Raw genomic sequence first — 15,843 nt, forward strand, 5'->3', positions numbered from 1 at the left:
TTTGTGTTAAACTGCTCCCTGTCCGTTATTCACAGGTCATATCCGTGGGCAACCGGGCGGGGCTCATCGATGACGTCTTCAACCTTGCCAGGTGGGTTTGCAGCGGGGGCGCTCGCTGCCGTCTGGGGGTTTCACTGCTCTTCCTCTGGCTTCCCTGGTTTAAAAAAAGAGAAAGAAAAAAAAGATAAGAAATGTTGTTTCTCTTGCTTGTTTTCTGTGCCCTGCAGTTCTGTTGAGAGCATATTGCAGGATATTGGTTTTTCAGATCCACAGCTACAAGTGCTCCTACTGAAAAAAAGGAAATTATATGTTGACACAGGTTTCTGGCTTCTAAAATTATTTCTGGTGATGATACCTTTACTGTTGAAAGCGCTATGATAAAGGCACATTTGATGAAATTATAAATTCACTGCATTGCTTAAGCTGTGTTTGTGCACACAGATTTGCTGGAGCACAGGCCAGACTTTCTTGTCACTCGAGTAAAAGATCCTTTATGCCACCGTGGTAGTTTGTCCAGTGTGTTCAGGTTCATCAGCTGAAGCAGAGATAGTGTAACTGCCATGGAAAAGTTGAAGGCAGATGTTCTCACCAGAAATGCAAATCCTTTTATCTCCACTGAAGAACTCTGAAAGAATGCACCAACCCCACTAGGGTCCACAGCTGTGGTCTCATAGGACCTCATTATTGCTCAGAACGATTGATGCCCTTGTGACACCCCCTCTAGGCACTAAATGGGTAAAATGATTTTATTATTCACAGTAAAATGACAGTTTTTTTGTTTTTGCAGTTGTCCTTTGGTTTACCAGGAACATCCCATTGCGATTAATGTTGCTTTTGCGAGTTTTGTTCTGGCTTGTACTTGCTTTAATGCGAACGAGCGGTTTTGCAAACGTGTCCGCGTTCTCCACACACACACTGTAGCAGCTTACTGAGGGCAAACGAGACCCGCCAGTTTTCCAGCGCGTTGTAAATCTGCGATTAATCAGGAAATCTACGAGCGCGCCATTAACGTGCGCGCGAATGGGGGCGTTCTTGGGACGTGGCGGAAGTTTGAAAGCTATGCAACCCCAACGAGGGATCGGTCAAAAATAATCCGCAGAGATAAAGCTGTCACTCGCTCTTAAAAAGCCGCAAAGCTTTATTGACACCCGTGCTCTCGGACCGACAACCGGCAGGAATGTAACCGGACACGTGCTATGAACTGAGAGCTAGCCATGCTCCCATTTTGGCTCAAGGGGGGCTTGGTGGCATCAGCCTGCATAGCCCACGTCTTCCTAAGAGGCGATGGGGCGGTGGCGGGCGGGGAACGGTGTAATCTGAAACTGACTCTGTGGGTGGGTGCAGATTTTTTTTTTTAAAAAGAAAAAGAAGTATGATTAAATAACTTTCTTTTCATCAGAAAAGGTGAACAAACTTTTATTTTTTGTATAATTGTTTTTGGAAAATCAATAAACAATTGTTAAAAAAAAAAAAAAAGTGAACAAACAGGGAGGGAGTGAAAAGGAATTTGAAGCTTGTGTAATAAAGAAGGGGTACTGTGGCTGAATTTGGGGGGTGGGGGTGGGTGCTCTGGATTAATGCTTAAAGTTAACTGTAATTTCCCCCGCCCCCGTCACTCTTTACAATAGGACTCCAGGAAACCCCGCATGGCACTGCAGTGCTTTAGCATGCTGAGCAGCATTGACCTTTTATCACACCTGTCCTCGCGCAGTGCGCTTGCGTTTAGCGTTGTTGCCTTTATGGCAAGAGGGTTTGTTCTCTGGGCGTACACAAAAAGGTGCTACTCCTTCATAGCATGGCTTCTCCCTGGACATCTCACATAAGGGAAACAATGAGAGGCTTTCAAACCGACAGCCGACGCGTATCAGAGAAAGCCGGCATTGTTACAGCAGAGCCGAATCGGGCACTTTGAAACTGGGGAAGAAAAATAGCAACACTTATCGAACACTTGCATGCCTGTTGTGGTTGGTAAGAGCTCTTTCAGTCCAAAAAAAGATGGATCGTTCTTATTGTTGGAATTTGACATATCACGCTTGTTCATTTGGAGAGGAACGTAATATACCGAGGAAGAGTGTTTGACTTGTCTGCACCAAATTAGTGTGTGCCTACTGAGGAAAGCACCCTGCCTGGTGCGTAGAAGCCTGCAATTCATTTTAAATCCACTATTTGCTGCTCTTCCTTGAATACATATCAAGGTAATTACCTGTTGTATAAAGCTGAGATTGAATTAAGAGTGGCATAATGACAGATCACACCAAACTCTTAACTAGTTTAGGGCGGCCCAACAAACAAGTGCTTTGACTGAATGCAATATTACCTGGTCACTGTGTGGGGGGTGCAGTGGATCCGAAAATAAGTCATGCTCCTGTTCCAATACCCTACAGGGCGTAATCACACCCAACTGGACTTAATGAAATAAAATGAAATGGATTGGGATGATTCAGGGAAGCTGGTGATTTTCTAATGACTGGCCAACAGGTGCCTTGATGAGGAGGCTGTATCAGCACCATACTGCTGGAGGACTGAATTACAGGCCAATAAAGCTCCTGAGTGGGACTGCAGACGACACGTTGCTGTACTAATCACCACTTGATTCATCCGTTTTTTTTTTTTCCTCAGACTCATTTCAAGTGGGAGAGGAATTGTGTAGCTGTTAATGGTGTCTCTCCCCCCCCCCCTCTCTCTCCCATCCAAGAGCGGGGTACCTGCCCCAGAACATCCCCCTGGAGATGATCCGCTACCTGCCCCAGGAGAGGGAGTTCCTGCCCTGGCATGCTGCCAGCCGCTCCCTCTATCAGCTGGACAAGCTGCTGGACCGCACAGAGGAGTACAGCATGTTCAGTGTAGGTCTCCCCCACCAATCACAGAGGAGTACAGCATGTTCAGTGTAGGTCTCCCCCACCAATCACAGAGGAGTACAGCATGTTCAGTGTAGGTCTCCCCCACCAATCACAGAGGAGTACAGCATGTTCAGTGTAGGTCTCCCCCACCAATCACAGAGTAGTACAGCATGTTCAGTGTAGGTTTACCCCACCAATCACAGAGGAGTACAGCATGTTCAGTGTAGGTCTCCCAACCAATCACAGAGGAGTACAGCATGTTTAGTATAGGTCTCCTGTTTTTAAATGTTTTTTTTTTTTACTTGCCAAACTGACATTTTAAAAAATTGACATTTAAATTTCAAGTAAAAGTCAAGAGAAAAAGTTAAACCTGACCTTTTGCTAAACCTTTTATCCAAGCAGAAAACTGAGATACAAAGCTGAGATGTGTAAAGATTATGGTCTTTTACTAAAAGATAAACATGTGACATAGGTCTGATCTGATTTGAAAAATAGCTATAAAGTTCATGGGAAAAACAGGCTGTACAAACATTAATTAATGCTTAGAATCCCATCTAACACCAGTTTTTTCATACATTCGATACTTTTGTTAAAGATGAAAAAACACTTGTATAATTTCACTCACATGTTAATGTGTTTGCCCTATATTAGGGTGTGTAGGGGTGGACAGGGCGCGGCTGATGTAGAGGTTCTTCCATCATTATCATCAGTCTTAATCTCTGTATATTTATCTTGCTGTGAGCTGGTGTATAATTGAAAATGAGACAAACTGCACGTGTTTTCCTCTCTGTCGTGGGCGTGATCAGTCACCTTGCGCCCGCTCGATCCACCAGGGGGCAGATAAGATGCCTCAGGTGTCAGGACTGCTCCGATCCACCTGGGCGTTAGTGAGGCTGCCTCACACTCCTCCCATTACTTGAATCATTGCTGAACAGATCTTTGAGGAAGCGCAATCCCATGTTAGCATTGGTTAATTCGACCAGCCTGGCTTCTTTTCGCTGATCTTTTCGTGTGCTGTATTTAAGGCACTTCAGTGCAGTGTTATTGCTGTTGGGGGGCATTTGATGACCATTAATCAAAACTAAACTTTAGCCACAGTGGTCTTGGTACTCTGATGACTTCATGCAGTCTGTCTCCACCAGTAAGCCCCAAGAGTTAGCGTGTTCAGGCTAATGATGCATACTGAAACTACAAAACAAGTGTGCTGACAGTCAGCTTGGCTGAGCCACTTAGTTATAACCCTTCTTAACAGGCATGTATGTAGCTTATTAGCTGTACGGCTAACAGGTGTGTGCGCTTCTCAATGGCTGTCCGGCTCACAGGTGTGTGTGCTTCTCATTGGCAGGACTACGTGCTGAGTCAGGTGGCGTCCATGTACCACAGGCTAGGCTGGCCAGTGAGTTCTGCTAACAGCTCCATCATGCAAGCGGCCTACCAGACTGAGTAAATCCCAACCTCTTTATTATTATTCTTTATTTTACTTCTTTATTCTTGTATTTAGTGTATTTCAAATGTAAAGTTATTTTAATTACATTAATCCAACATGTTCAGTCATTTGTTAATCATTGTGCTTTCCAAAGCATTCTGTGGGCATTTTTGTTTTTAAGTGTTCTATATAAATAATCATTTGGTTAATTGAGTGACAGATTGATTAATTGTTTCATTCAGATGGGGGTTGGGGTGGGGGGAAGTAGCTGGAGGACAGGTATCGTGACGCACAGGAAGTGCTCATTGCGGCTCTGCTCTGACCCCCTCGCAGGGAGATGCAGAGGGAGGTGATCATGTTGGCCTGCAGCTTTGGAAACAAACACTGCCACAGGCAGGCGGTGTCCCTCATCTCCGACTGGATTTCCAGCAATAAGAACAGGTACGCATCACAGCCACCGCGTCAGGATGTCTTTATTTTCATGTCTTACTGTGCAAGATTGCAGTGTGCTTTGGGTTTTATTGTGCAGGTTGACAGTACAAAGTGTAACTCTTGTTTAGGTACATCTTTAACATTCAGATCATGATTACTCAAGCCGTTGCAATATATTGTGGTATGAAGAGCACTGGGACATATACTGTAGGTCAATATACCAAAAACCCAAAAAAGTAAACACTCACCTCACACTTTTATACTCACAGGCAAAAAGTATTCATAGCCATGCAAGATTTAGACAAACGCAGTTATCTCTTCATTTATTCAGTTGTTTTTAATTACTGACCTGTCTTTGATGCATCTAGAGTTGAACCCAAATTAAAAACCTTACCCCACCGCACCCCGTGAAGATCGACGGTGGGGAAGTGTCCATGGCAACAGACGGCAGACTGCATTCTTTGCCATTGTTCTCTGCTCTGTCACACACAGCCGACCTCTGATGGAGCTGCATTTAGGAGCAAATGCGTCCTGCCTACCCAGCCCCTGGCAGGGTTTCAATACTCTTTAAAAAGCCATCGTGAAATGCATTGTGTCCTCTATTTGAAATACGTTATGTCCTTAAGAAATTGATCCCAGATGAGAAATCGCATTATACTCAGAAGGGGTTGGGGTTTGGATTATGGTTGAACAAGTTGATCCAGGGATGGCACTCATTTGGGATACAGAGACGGTTTTTTATATTGGTTTATTTGTGGTCTGTAGCACTTGTGTGACAACGCCTACTGCTCGGTTATTATCGGTTCTTGAATTTGGGGAACTGGGACGCTGAAGGATTTTGAAATGCGCTTGAAAAAGTGGCACGGCTGATGGCGAGAGAGCTCCGTTCTGAACACAGAACAGAACCATTTGCACATCTGACAGAATTGCTGATGTCCCCCTTTAATGTTGGTGTGTTACATCCCCCTGTAATGAGTCTCTCCCTGCATCTCTTCACACTCATCTCTCCTAAACCTCCCAGTGTCGCCCCCCCCCCTGTCCCGTACCGATTAGGATCACGCCGTGCACTAACATGGGGTTGGAGACCTTACATTCTCCAGGGTGCGTTTGCTAGAAATCTCCAGGTTGCTCTGATAGATAACTAAAGGTCACTGTGTAATTTTCAGTAGGTGCAGAGGTGTTCATTTTGATCTTTAACTCAATATTTTGGTTATGTTACTTAACATGTTACCATATTATATTTTTGTCTTATTTTTACATAACTCGCACTATATGTAGGTCTTTTGTGATGTTCTATTATTCAAAACATAATATTCAGTTCAGTTCATGATGTTAATCTACCCAAAACTCAGTGTTTTTAAAGAGTATTTACATGGGGTTATGCAGGACTGGTACACTGCACACTCCATACAGTTAACTGGCCATTTCATTTCTGGCTTCAGCTTGAAAGTACTATGGACGGTTCTAGACTATATGCCACTGTGTCCTGACGTTTTTGAAAATTAAAGATTTTATTTGAATTCATGTGCTAGACCTAGACGGGCGGGGTGAAGGGCCTGTCTTTGTCAGTTCCCCGTCGTGCTTATGATCCGAGAGCTTGTTTCATGCATATTTATCATCTCAAGTGTGCCTGATATTTAGAAATTAAATATGTTTAGTTTTTCTAACAGTTTAGGCGTATGGTTTAAAAACCAAGAGATCCAGAAATGTAAGAAAAAAAACTATTCCATGCAGTCTATTAAATATTCTGGGGGTATTTTGTCTTAAATTCATTGAATCAAGCCTACAGCCTCTACATTGACAGAACGGTGACACACCTCTCCAGTTAATCTCCCGTCTATCTGCAGACCTATAATTTCAGAATACAGTATATAGATATTGGGTATGGATTAAATGTCCTTCACATCAGTTCAGTTGATTGATTGCTCATTCATGAATTGTGTCCTGACAGGCGTTCATTTACAGAATGTCTTATTTTAAGTTGTTCCTTATTTCACAGAATGAGGTACTGACACTGGATGTTAGCGCTCCAGAAGGACTTTATTTATTTATTTATTTTTTTTTCAATCTTGACAAAATAAATTTAGTCAGTCAGGCTTGCCTTACCGTTTGTCTACCTGAGTCAATTAAACACAACCTTAGGGGGTACAATTTACCACTCCACACTTACCCACACTCCACGCATGGTGGGTAATTGCAGCCTTGTAAACAGCACGGTCTCCACCCTCCCGCCCCCCCCCTTACCCCCCTCCTCAGTGTTCACGCTGAGCCCTGCTCCTGTGCTCCAGGACTGCTCTGTGTAAGTGAAACTGCTCCCAGGACGTATGCTCTTTGAAGAGAACGGCATCATTAGTGCAGAGTCACTTGTAGCAGGTGCAGTCTCTCACTCCTCTCTGAAGGTAATTATTGTTGCATAGGTAATTATTGTAGCTGAAATGGTGGACTTAAAAATGTATTATTTATCGCTTTGTCAATTTTCTGTATTTTTTCCATAAATTATTTACAAATTATTTTCATTAAGTGGCGTGAGTGAGGGAGAGGGTGACAGAGGGCCGCCGGGTTTTTAGCCCGAGCGTTCCCACGGGACCACTCCCACTCAGCCCAAACGAAGCATCAGCGTTCCTGCAGGGCTGCAGCAGGACGAGGCCCCGCCTCCTGGAAACAGCAGTCATCTCTCTGCAGGCTCGGGGAGCCGCTTCGCCTTGTTTACTCACACCGGAAAGACGCTCCTTCACCATCTTCTGTGGAACTGCCAAGCTGTTTACTCAGAGGCTGCTTTTTGGAGACGGGAAGAGAGACGCAAACAGTGAGAGCAAGAAGAGCTTTTCTGGAGACACCCCCCCCCCCCCCCATACTTTTTTTTTTTTACTGCCCTCTTCATTTTGGCCCCTTTTAATTTTTAATTGGGTCTAAACATTAAGCAGCAGATACTGCTGGAACTGAAGGCAGAGGTAATCACAACTCTTTCTCAGCTACTTTCCTTGAAAGGAGCTCGCTCGATAAGCACTCCCTGTTGGGGTCATCTCTCACAAAGTGTTTTCTTTTTTTTTTTAAATAACTGTCATTTTCCTCATGGGCTGCTGGGTGAGTACTAAGTAATGCAGTCAAATGAAAGGCACATTTTCTTGTGACTGCTTACACACAGTCGCACATATAACCCTGAGGCTAGTTTGGCTCTCATGGGCCTGTTAGAGGTCTGCCAAGGTTTTTCTGGGTATGACTGAATGAAATGATTGCCTGTAGTACTTATATATTAATCTCGAAAACGATGAGCATGTTAAATTGTAACATCAAAGGTACAATATACATTGATATGTAATATTCTGAAAGAACTAACCTGGGTTCCCCTTTAATGTCCCTCTTCTTACACCCCCTTCCTCTGATGAGAATGTGCTCTTTGCGTGTGTGATGTGTGTGCAGTTCTGCTTGGTCTCAGCAGTAACGCTGAGGGGTAAGGTATAGACATGGGTCTCATGCACTTAGTGTGTACTGTTTGCTCAAACTGTCAGCCTCGCTTCCACATCGTGCGGCTGTGTCCTTCGCTTATACTGTGCGTTCACAGCGTTCATACTCTTGGCTTCTCCTTACGATCATCCTTGCGGTGTTGAAACCAGTTATCTCTGTGTCTTCGGCTGCTTGTCCTCGGTCGCAGAACACAACGTTCCGTCTTTTAAACTTTATCTGCAGTGTGTGTGCACAGCCGGCCTCCTGTTTGTTTCGCTCCAGGCGCTCGGTTCATTGCGAAGTCGTTGCCCATGTGATGTCTGTGGGATTTTGGTGAAACACTTGATAGGATTTGTATTACACTGTCAAATCGGAACACTGGATTTTGCAGAGCAATGGCTGAATTGTAAAAAAAAAAAAAAAAAAGGTGCATTTTATTGCTTAAGAAAATGAATAGGGCAATATTTGGTTAGATTACTGCTACAATAAACATAAGTAACAACGTGGAGATTTAATTAAATCTGGGTAATTTTATTTGCCTTTAGCATAACAATGCCATTGTGAATTATCATTTATGCAATATCTACGTTTTGCTGGGAGTAATTCCACTAGAGGACCCTTGTTCCGGGCTCATAATCTTTGTGTGAACACACATTGTGTTCTGCCAGTAATCTGTGAAATGGAAAAGGGTTTTTTTTTTTTTTTAAAAGTCTTTTATTTTTATACATTTTTTTCACTTTTTTTGAAAATAAAGTGCACACTGACCATTTTAATTATTTTTATAAGCCCAGCATTACGCTCTTGTGCTCAATGTGACATTACCAGAGCAAATGTATTCGCGATCCCTGAAACTGGACCCTGGTCAGTATTGACTTTGGCAGCAGGAAGTGTGTCTTGGGTTGGCAGGAAATGAGCGTAGGCTGATGTGCTTCCCGAAGCCTTGTGAACTGTACGCGGGTATCTGGGGAGTTCTGAACGGCGCTCACGTCCTGCAGCATGGTTGGGACACCTCCCCCACTCACTTTTTGCTCCCCCACTTTGTAGCTAGGAAAAATAATGCCTTCAACAATGTGATTATGACACTGACCTTCATTAAAGAGATGCACTTGGCTTGTTTTGTAAATGTTTCCTGGATGCTGGTTTTTACAGTGTAAATGCAGGTGTGCTCCTTAAAATTTTTGGCATTCATTTGTTTATTCCATTTTTTATTTGTTGTTCCAACTAACACCAAGTTCCACCTAACATGTTAATACTTTCTGCCACCTGTTTTTTGTTTTGTTTTGTTGAGTTGAAGCGAATGGCTTTTGATAATGTGCCTGGCAGGATCCCGCCCAACGTGAGGGACATTGTTTACTGCACGGGCGTGTCCCTGATGGACGAGGACGTGTGGGAGTTCATCTGGATGAAGTTCCACTCCACCTCCGCCATCTCCGAGAAGAAGGTGCTCCTGGAGGCACTGACCTGCAGCGACAACGCCTTCCTGCTGAACCGGTGAGAGCACACACACACACACACACGCACGCACGCACGCACACGCACGCATGTCAACAAACAAAACTGCGCCAAGAAAAAAACTAAAAAAACCTCAAAACAATATCTGCACAAACGCACACGTTTGAATAGTTAATCAGCCGATTCATTTGCATGCACGTAATAAGGAGCGTACAAAGATGCACAATTTCAGCGTGGGATGTTCAAGGCCACATGATCAGTGCGGTATTGTGGGTGTCGCTGGCAAATCAAAGACATAAGAGGTGACAAGAAATTGCAGAGTGGAACCATGTCAACGCCGGTGACAGGGACGGTAGCAGCGCGTGCCAAACATGCACTGTGACACCCCAACGAATTTGGCAGAGGGCAGTCTTCTGAGGCAGGCTTCCTCATTGAGGCAGCTGCTCAGTGTATGCAGAGAGAAGGGAAGTGGGCCGTGATTCACTGTAACACGAGGTGTGCGTGTGTTGTGAGGGTGTGACCGTTTAGCTTAGCAGAGTATCGCTACATAAATCAGCGCATTGTCAAGGGGCTTGTTGCTTTGTCTTACCTGGAGTACAGGTGCTTTTTTTAAAAATCGTGAGGGAGCCTGAGGGCTACTTCTGATGCTGTTCTCCATCTTCATATTAAACCATTTCCCAGGAGCCGATTGGCTGACATGGGTGGTTGACGCGCAGCGAGGTACAGTTGGTGCTTTTCCTCCCGACAACTTTGTTTTGAGTTTTAAATCCCATGCTGTTGCGCTACTTGCTACTGACACACGGTGATCTGACTTACGAGGCGTTTAAATATCTGTCTCTTGTGTCGTGAATCTCTGCATCTTGTGTGGTTCATCTACTTCCTTCATTGCATGCAGGACCAGTGGCCAGACTAAGTGATGGGCATTGAGGGGTCACCTTAATGTGCATTTCCCTTATATATAATATAACAGCTGAGAGATATGTCTGGGTGTGATAACTTAAAAATGCATAAAAAAATGATCAGGCAGTTTCTAGGCTTATGGGTTAAGTGTACTTTAAAATTAGTACTATTGGTTTGTTAGCGAGCTAAACTAGCCTTAACTGAAGGAATGAAAACAATTATTAAAGAAACTATATTAGGTAAAACACAAAAGGCTGGAGAACTTTAAATTCGCCCATCAGGATAGAACTTTGTGGGGACATTACAAAAACAATCTCTAGCTAGCTGAATAAGTGGCTAAGCTAAAATGGATGAACAGCACAGTCTTCTCCCTGAATGATCCAGTTCCACCTATTGAACTTGTGTTCTCCGTGTCCACGGCAACCTGTCAAAGGCTACGCACACCCACACTGCACCCAGAGAGTTTGTATCCGTTTTCTCTGAGCAAGTGAGTCTGTGCTCCCCAGGAGCTGCGGAAGGACAAGCACTCAATACTTCAAAGGGGCTGGAACAGGCTTACAGACGCAAGTGAGATGCTGCTGCAAAGTGAGAATCAGGTTCAAAGTTATGAAAATCAAACTGATCGTGTTTAGTACTGCACTGTAGCACTGTAACAATATTAGAGATGTCTTGACATTCTTGATGCCTTCGCTGAGAAGCATTTAAATATTTTTTATATACCAGTCCTGTATTCCAACATCATGTTATCCAGAGTAGTGTTAAGCAGAAACACATCCTCTAAAGAGCCTCATTGACCCCGCCCCTTACAACCCAACGCATACTGTTAACAGAATGTACTGTCGGTACTGCATGTGGATATGTTCCGCAGAGCATTGATTTCAGTTGTGCTTGAATTTCTCTCTCTCTGCAGAAACACAGGAAAATGAAACTTGGGATGGGTGGGGGGTTGGTATGGAGTGGGGTGGGGGAGCATTGTTGTCCGTGTGTAAAAGATACCGGATGCTAATGTGCCTTTTCAGGGTGTAAGAGAAGCCGTGTGAGGCCCAGAAACATACAGACACGCACGCACGCACGCACGCACGCACGCACGCACACACACAGACACACAGACACACTCTCACACACACACACACGCACACACATACGCACTCACACACAACCCCCCCCCCCCCCCCCCCCCCAAACCTGCCATGCGTCGCCCACCTCCGACGCAAGGTCATGAGTTCAGTCGACCTCAGCTGGTGCTCGTCTCCTGCTCCACAGAGCAGCCCTGTGGTGTGCGGTTAACATCCCTGATCTTCCTCTACCACCTCACCCCCCCCCCCCCCCCCCCCCCCCCACCACCACCACCACCACCACCACCCTACCGGCATATGTTATTGCGGTCAGGAACGTTATCCTGTGTCAGGTGGCTTTTTCTTTTCACTCCCACAACGGATGGGGTACAGAAGTGTTCAAGCTAGGAGGTACAGTACAATCTCCATAAATAATTTTTGGTGGTATTCCTGTTAACAGTTGACGGGTGACCATGGGTAGAAGCCTGGATGCCGTTGTCTTCCACTGTTATCAGCAGCAGAAATGGATGCTGGGACATGAACTCATAGGGACAGTAACGCCACTGTCGCTGTTGCTCAGGGGTGCTTGTCTTTCTGAACTACTGAGCGTTTTACAAGGTTTTGGGTTCACATCCCAGCTGAGGGAAACAGCAGTGATACCCTTGAGCAATGTGTTTGGCCTGAATTGCTGCAGTCAATATTCAGCTATGTGTATAGTTAAAATGTCAAGTGTGAGTTATGGAGGTCGCTTTCGATAAGGGAAACTAATGCATTTAGGCAAGTGACCCCGCAGGACGAAAACAAGTTTTTATAAAAGGAAGTATACAGATAGCAAATGGCACAGAGAACTCTAACTCTCCTTTGTCAGAGAAAAAGAAAATTAACCCAGTGTGTAATTGCAAATTGGAAACTTGTAGGCCACAGCAGTGACTTGACAATTTAGATTAATAGTAGTCTTGGAGGTTTATTTTTCAGCTGATGGTTCATTTTCTGCCCTAACACTTAATCACACCTGTTGCTACATTTCCGAGCCCTTGCCAGATCATTTTTTTCCGCCAGTACAGTTCTCAGCAAATAAACTGGTGAATAAGCTGATTGTAATAAGTGGCCCAGTCCAGCAATAAGCACTTTCTTCGTATGAAACCGATGAGACTCACTCGGCATTGCCTCCTTCCTCCTCTCGATCTCAGGCTTCTGAACCTGTCCCTCAGCTCGGACCTGGTTCCAGACCAGGAGGTGATCGATGTCATCATCCACGTGGGCCGGAACCCCCACGGCCGACACCTGGCCTGGAGGTACTTCAGGGAGAAGTGGGACATTCTAAATTCCAGGTATGGCTTTCGAGTGATTTTATTATGACCCGTTTGTCCTCTTGATTCAGACGGCCCTGGGAGAACTTGTTTGCAGGACTGCAGATATGATGTAGGTATTGAGTTATGTGTGTAAAAATGATCATGTGACGATCAGTTGTCAAATTGGAAATGAAGTACAAGATTAATCGATGTTTGCGTATGGAAATTTGATGTGTGTCTTTTTGCGTATTGTGTAAAGATGTTGTTTAAATGTACACATGACCAGTCAATATCCTATATATATTTGTACAAAGGTTTCTTACTGGCATACAAAAATCTAATATCATAGTTCTATGAAAATAAACAATTTTTTTCATGTGTCATTTACAGATACGGAGAGGCCTTATTTATGAATTCCAAATTAATCAATGGTGTGACAGAGTTTTTAAATACGGAGTCGGAACTGAATGAGGTAAGGCATTTGAAAACACTTCTCTGTTTTGTCGCATAAAGAAAATGCTGTTCAGCCTGTTGCACTCAGGAACGCAGCATTGTGAAGAAACCCATTAGGACTGTTGGATGTCGTTTCAGTCATGTGACTGTGTACACGGATTGTGAAACTGTGGGTTATGAGGAGTAAGAGGGCTCTATGATTGACACTGAGGAGTAGCCAGAACTTAAGTTATGTTTTCCCCTAACTGTCCATGTTTTGTTTTTTATTGTTACGTTCATGCATAACTCAGTACCCCAAGGAAATATTTGTATTCATATTTCTCATTTATTCATTCTGCGCTGTACTATTTTGGTCACTAATTGGCTTCAGAGGTGTGTGCGGCCTTTTGAAGTTCAAAATGGTAAAACCCACAAACTGTCTCCATTTTAGGTGGCTTCTAGTTGTATACGTGCTTGAAATAATAAAAACAATTACAATCAGATCTTTTCCAAATAAAATGAGTTAAGAATGTATATCCTTGGCATTTGTGCCATTATAAACCAAATTATATAGCAGCAACAATGTGGAGGTAAGGCCAGTAGCTGTATTCAGTTATCTTTGAGCCGAGGGTGGAAAAAATGCTAAAATCTCTCTCTCTCTCCCTCCCTCCCTCCTTCCAGCTGAAGGACTTTGTCCAGAGTAGCGGCGGGATGGCGGCGGCAGCGTTCGCCCGTGCTGTGGAGATTGTGGAAGCCAACGTGCGGTGGCACCGCCTCTTTCAGCAACAGTTCTTCCAGTGGCTGCGCAAATCCCCCAACAGCTAGGTCAGCAGCAGCCCCCCCCCCCCCCCCCCCAACCCAACCCATCCACCCCCCATCCCCCAGGATACAAAAAGGCACCTAAACATTTACCTGCCAGTCAACAGGGGGATGTCGAAAGGATTCGAGGAGGAAAAAATGTTTGTTTGAATCACAAGCTGTGGTACTGGAAGTGTATACGTACACGTGTTTCTGATTTTTTTCCCTTGCAAATTGAAGACGTTTTATCTGTGGTTTGAAGAGGGGAAAGGAAATCAGCGAGACTGGAAGAGATGAAGGACTCAAACACTGCCTGCCTTGGTAGCTGTCTTCTGTCCTGCTTGGGAATTTGCAAACTGAACACTGCTATTTGAAGTATTGCATGATCTTGTTCATCTTTAGTTGATGCTTTTTTTTTTTTTTCTTCTTTTTTGACGTGCATGGTTGTTCACTCCTTCACCAGTTGGCCAGCATGCAGGCCGAAGGCCTACCTTAGGTGGTATTATGCAACTGTTACAAGCACAAAAATGACAATGACACGACAATCAGCGATTTGTTCGGGAACCCGAAAGGACGCAGAGGAAGGCTGCGTCCGGCGAGGGGGGGGGGGAGCGTGCTTAAAACAGTTTCTCCTTCCTGTAAGCCATACTGCGTTGTGGAAGAGGGAGGAGGTCTGCCTGTTTGAGCCGAGCCGGTGTTTTGGTGTCGTGTGTGCGTGACGTGTTCTTGTCACCTGGCCACTGCAGTAACCTGACTGGATCGCGCAAAGTACCGTAATGTATTACTGTAATGTATGTGAGCACTAAACTCAACAGAGGGACTGGGGGAGCTTGAGAGAGTGATCTATTTCAGTGTTCTTACAGCATCCGACTGATGTTATTGTTATAAGCGATGCTGATTTAACCCACCGTTGTTTCCGTGGCCCATCCCTGGATGTAGATGTTTGAGTCTGTGGTTTAAACTAGGTGTGCAGCGGTCTCTCTGTGTGGATGAGCTGTGGTTTACGAGCATCTCAAAGCGAATAAGGTTGCTGTACAGTGAATGCTGAAATGTTCGGAACGTCCCTTGTTTGGTTTGATGTTGCATACATTGTGACAATGTAACAAAACTCTTATCGCCCAGGAATTTTCTGAGCGAACAATGTTGCAGCTTCCTTATGTAAAATGTTACCCATACCGACTGAGAATTCCACATAAAATTGGCCAGTCCTGTCAGACAAAGTACGCTTTACATGTGACCAGCTTAAACCCCTTGATATGCTTCTGAATAAATAGATTTTGTTCATATTCTTAGTATGAAGTGTTTGGTTTATACCGTGGGCTAACCTCTGATACATTCACGGGGGAAAAAAAATACTTTCCATTCCATTATTTGAAAGTGTTGGCAACAGTTTATTTTTATTTGTAAATGAGACAATATGTTCTGTATTTTAAGCAGAATGTCTGGGATTTTAAATGGGATAATAAATTAATTTGTACAGTAATACATCACTCTTTAACTTGTTGATGCGTGTGTTTGTCCTGCTCATTATTTGCACAGAAATCACTACTCTACCATGAGGCAGAGAATTATTAATAGGACACCACACCGAGGTAGAATAAACAAGCAAATGAATTTAACAAAACACAAAAAAATACTCTCAAATGATAAAGCACTAAGAGCAGGGAGGTCTGGCCATGAAGACCAAAAGGAAGGAGAAGCCTGGGCCAACCACGCAATGGGCCGTAAGTAAATAAGTAAGTAGGTATAATTAGAAGTATTAAAATTAAGTA

At 44.2% G+C, this 15,843-nt stretch overlaps 1 protein-coding gene across 2 annotated transcripts in view; it reads left to right on the forward strand.

Moving 5' to 3' along the window:
- Positions 1-15,569, forward strand: part of LOC118219164 (thyrotropin-releasing hormone-degrading ectoenzyme-like) — a 97,175-nt gene extending 81,606 nt beyond the window's left edge. For both annotated transcript variants that reach the window (XM_035402128.1, XM_035402129.1), the window contains exons 12-19: positions 36-91; positions 2,696-2,843; positions 4,186-4,283; positions 4,600-4,707; positions 9,466-9,633; positions 12,740-12,880; positions 13,232-13,313; positions 13,955-15,569. In XM_035402128.1, the coding sequence (XP_035258019.1) occupies positions 36-91; positions 2,696-2,843; positions 4,186-4,283; positions 4,600-4,707; positions 9,466-9,633; positions 12,740-12,880; positions 13,232-13,313; positions 13,955-14,098 (945 nt within the window). In that variant the 3' untranslated portion in view covers positions 14,099-15,569. The remainder of the gene's footprint in view (positions 1-35; positions 92-2,695; positions 2,844-4,185; positions 4,284-4,599; positions 4,708-9,465; positions 9,634-12,739; positions 12,881-13,231; positions 13,314-13,954) is intronic.
- Positions 15,570-15,843: the final 274 nt, after the last annotated feature.

This window comes from Anguilla anguilla, chromosome 19 (genome assembly GCF_013347855.1).
Source record: "Anguilla anguilla isolate fAngAng1 chromosome 19, fAngAng1.pri, whole genome shotgun sequence".
In the NCBI taxonomy this organism is placed as follows: Eukaryota; Metazoa; Chordata; class Actinopteri; order Anguilliformes; family Anguillidae; genus Anguilla; species Anguilla anguilla.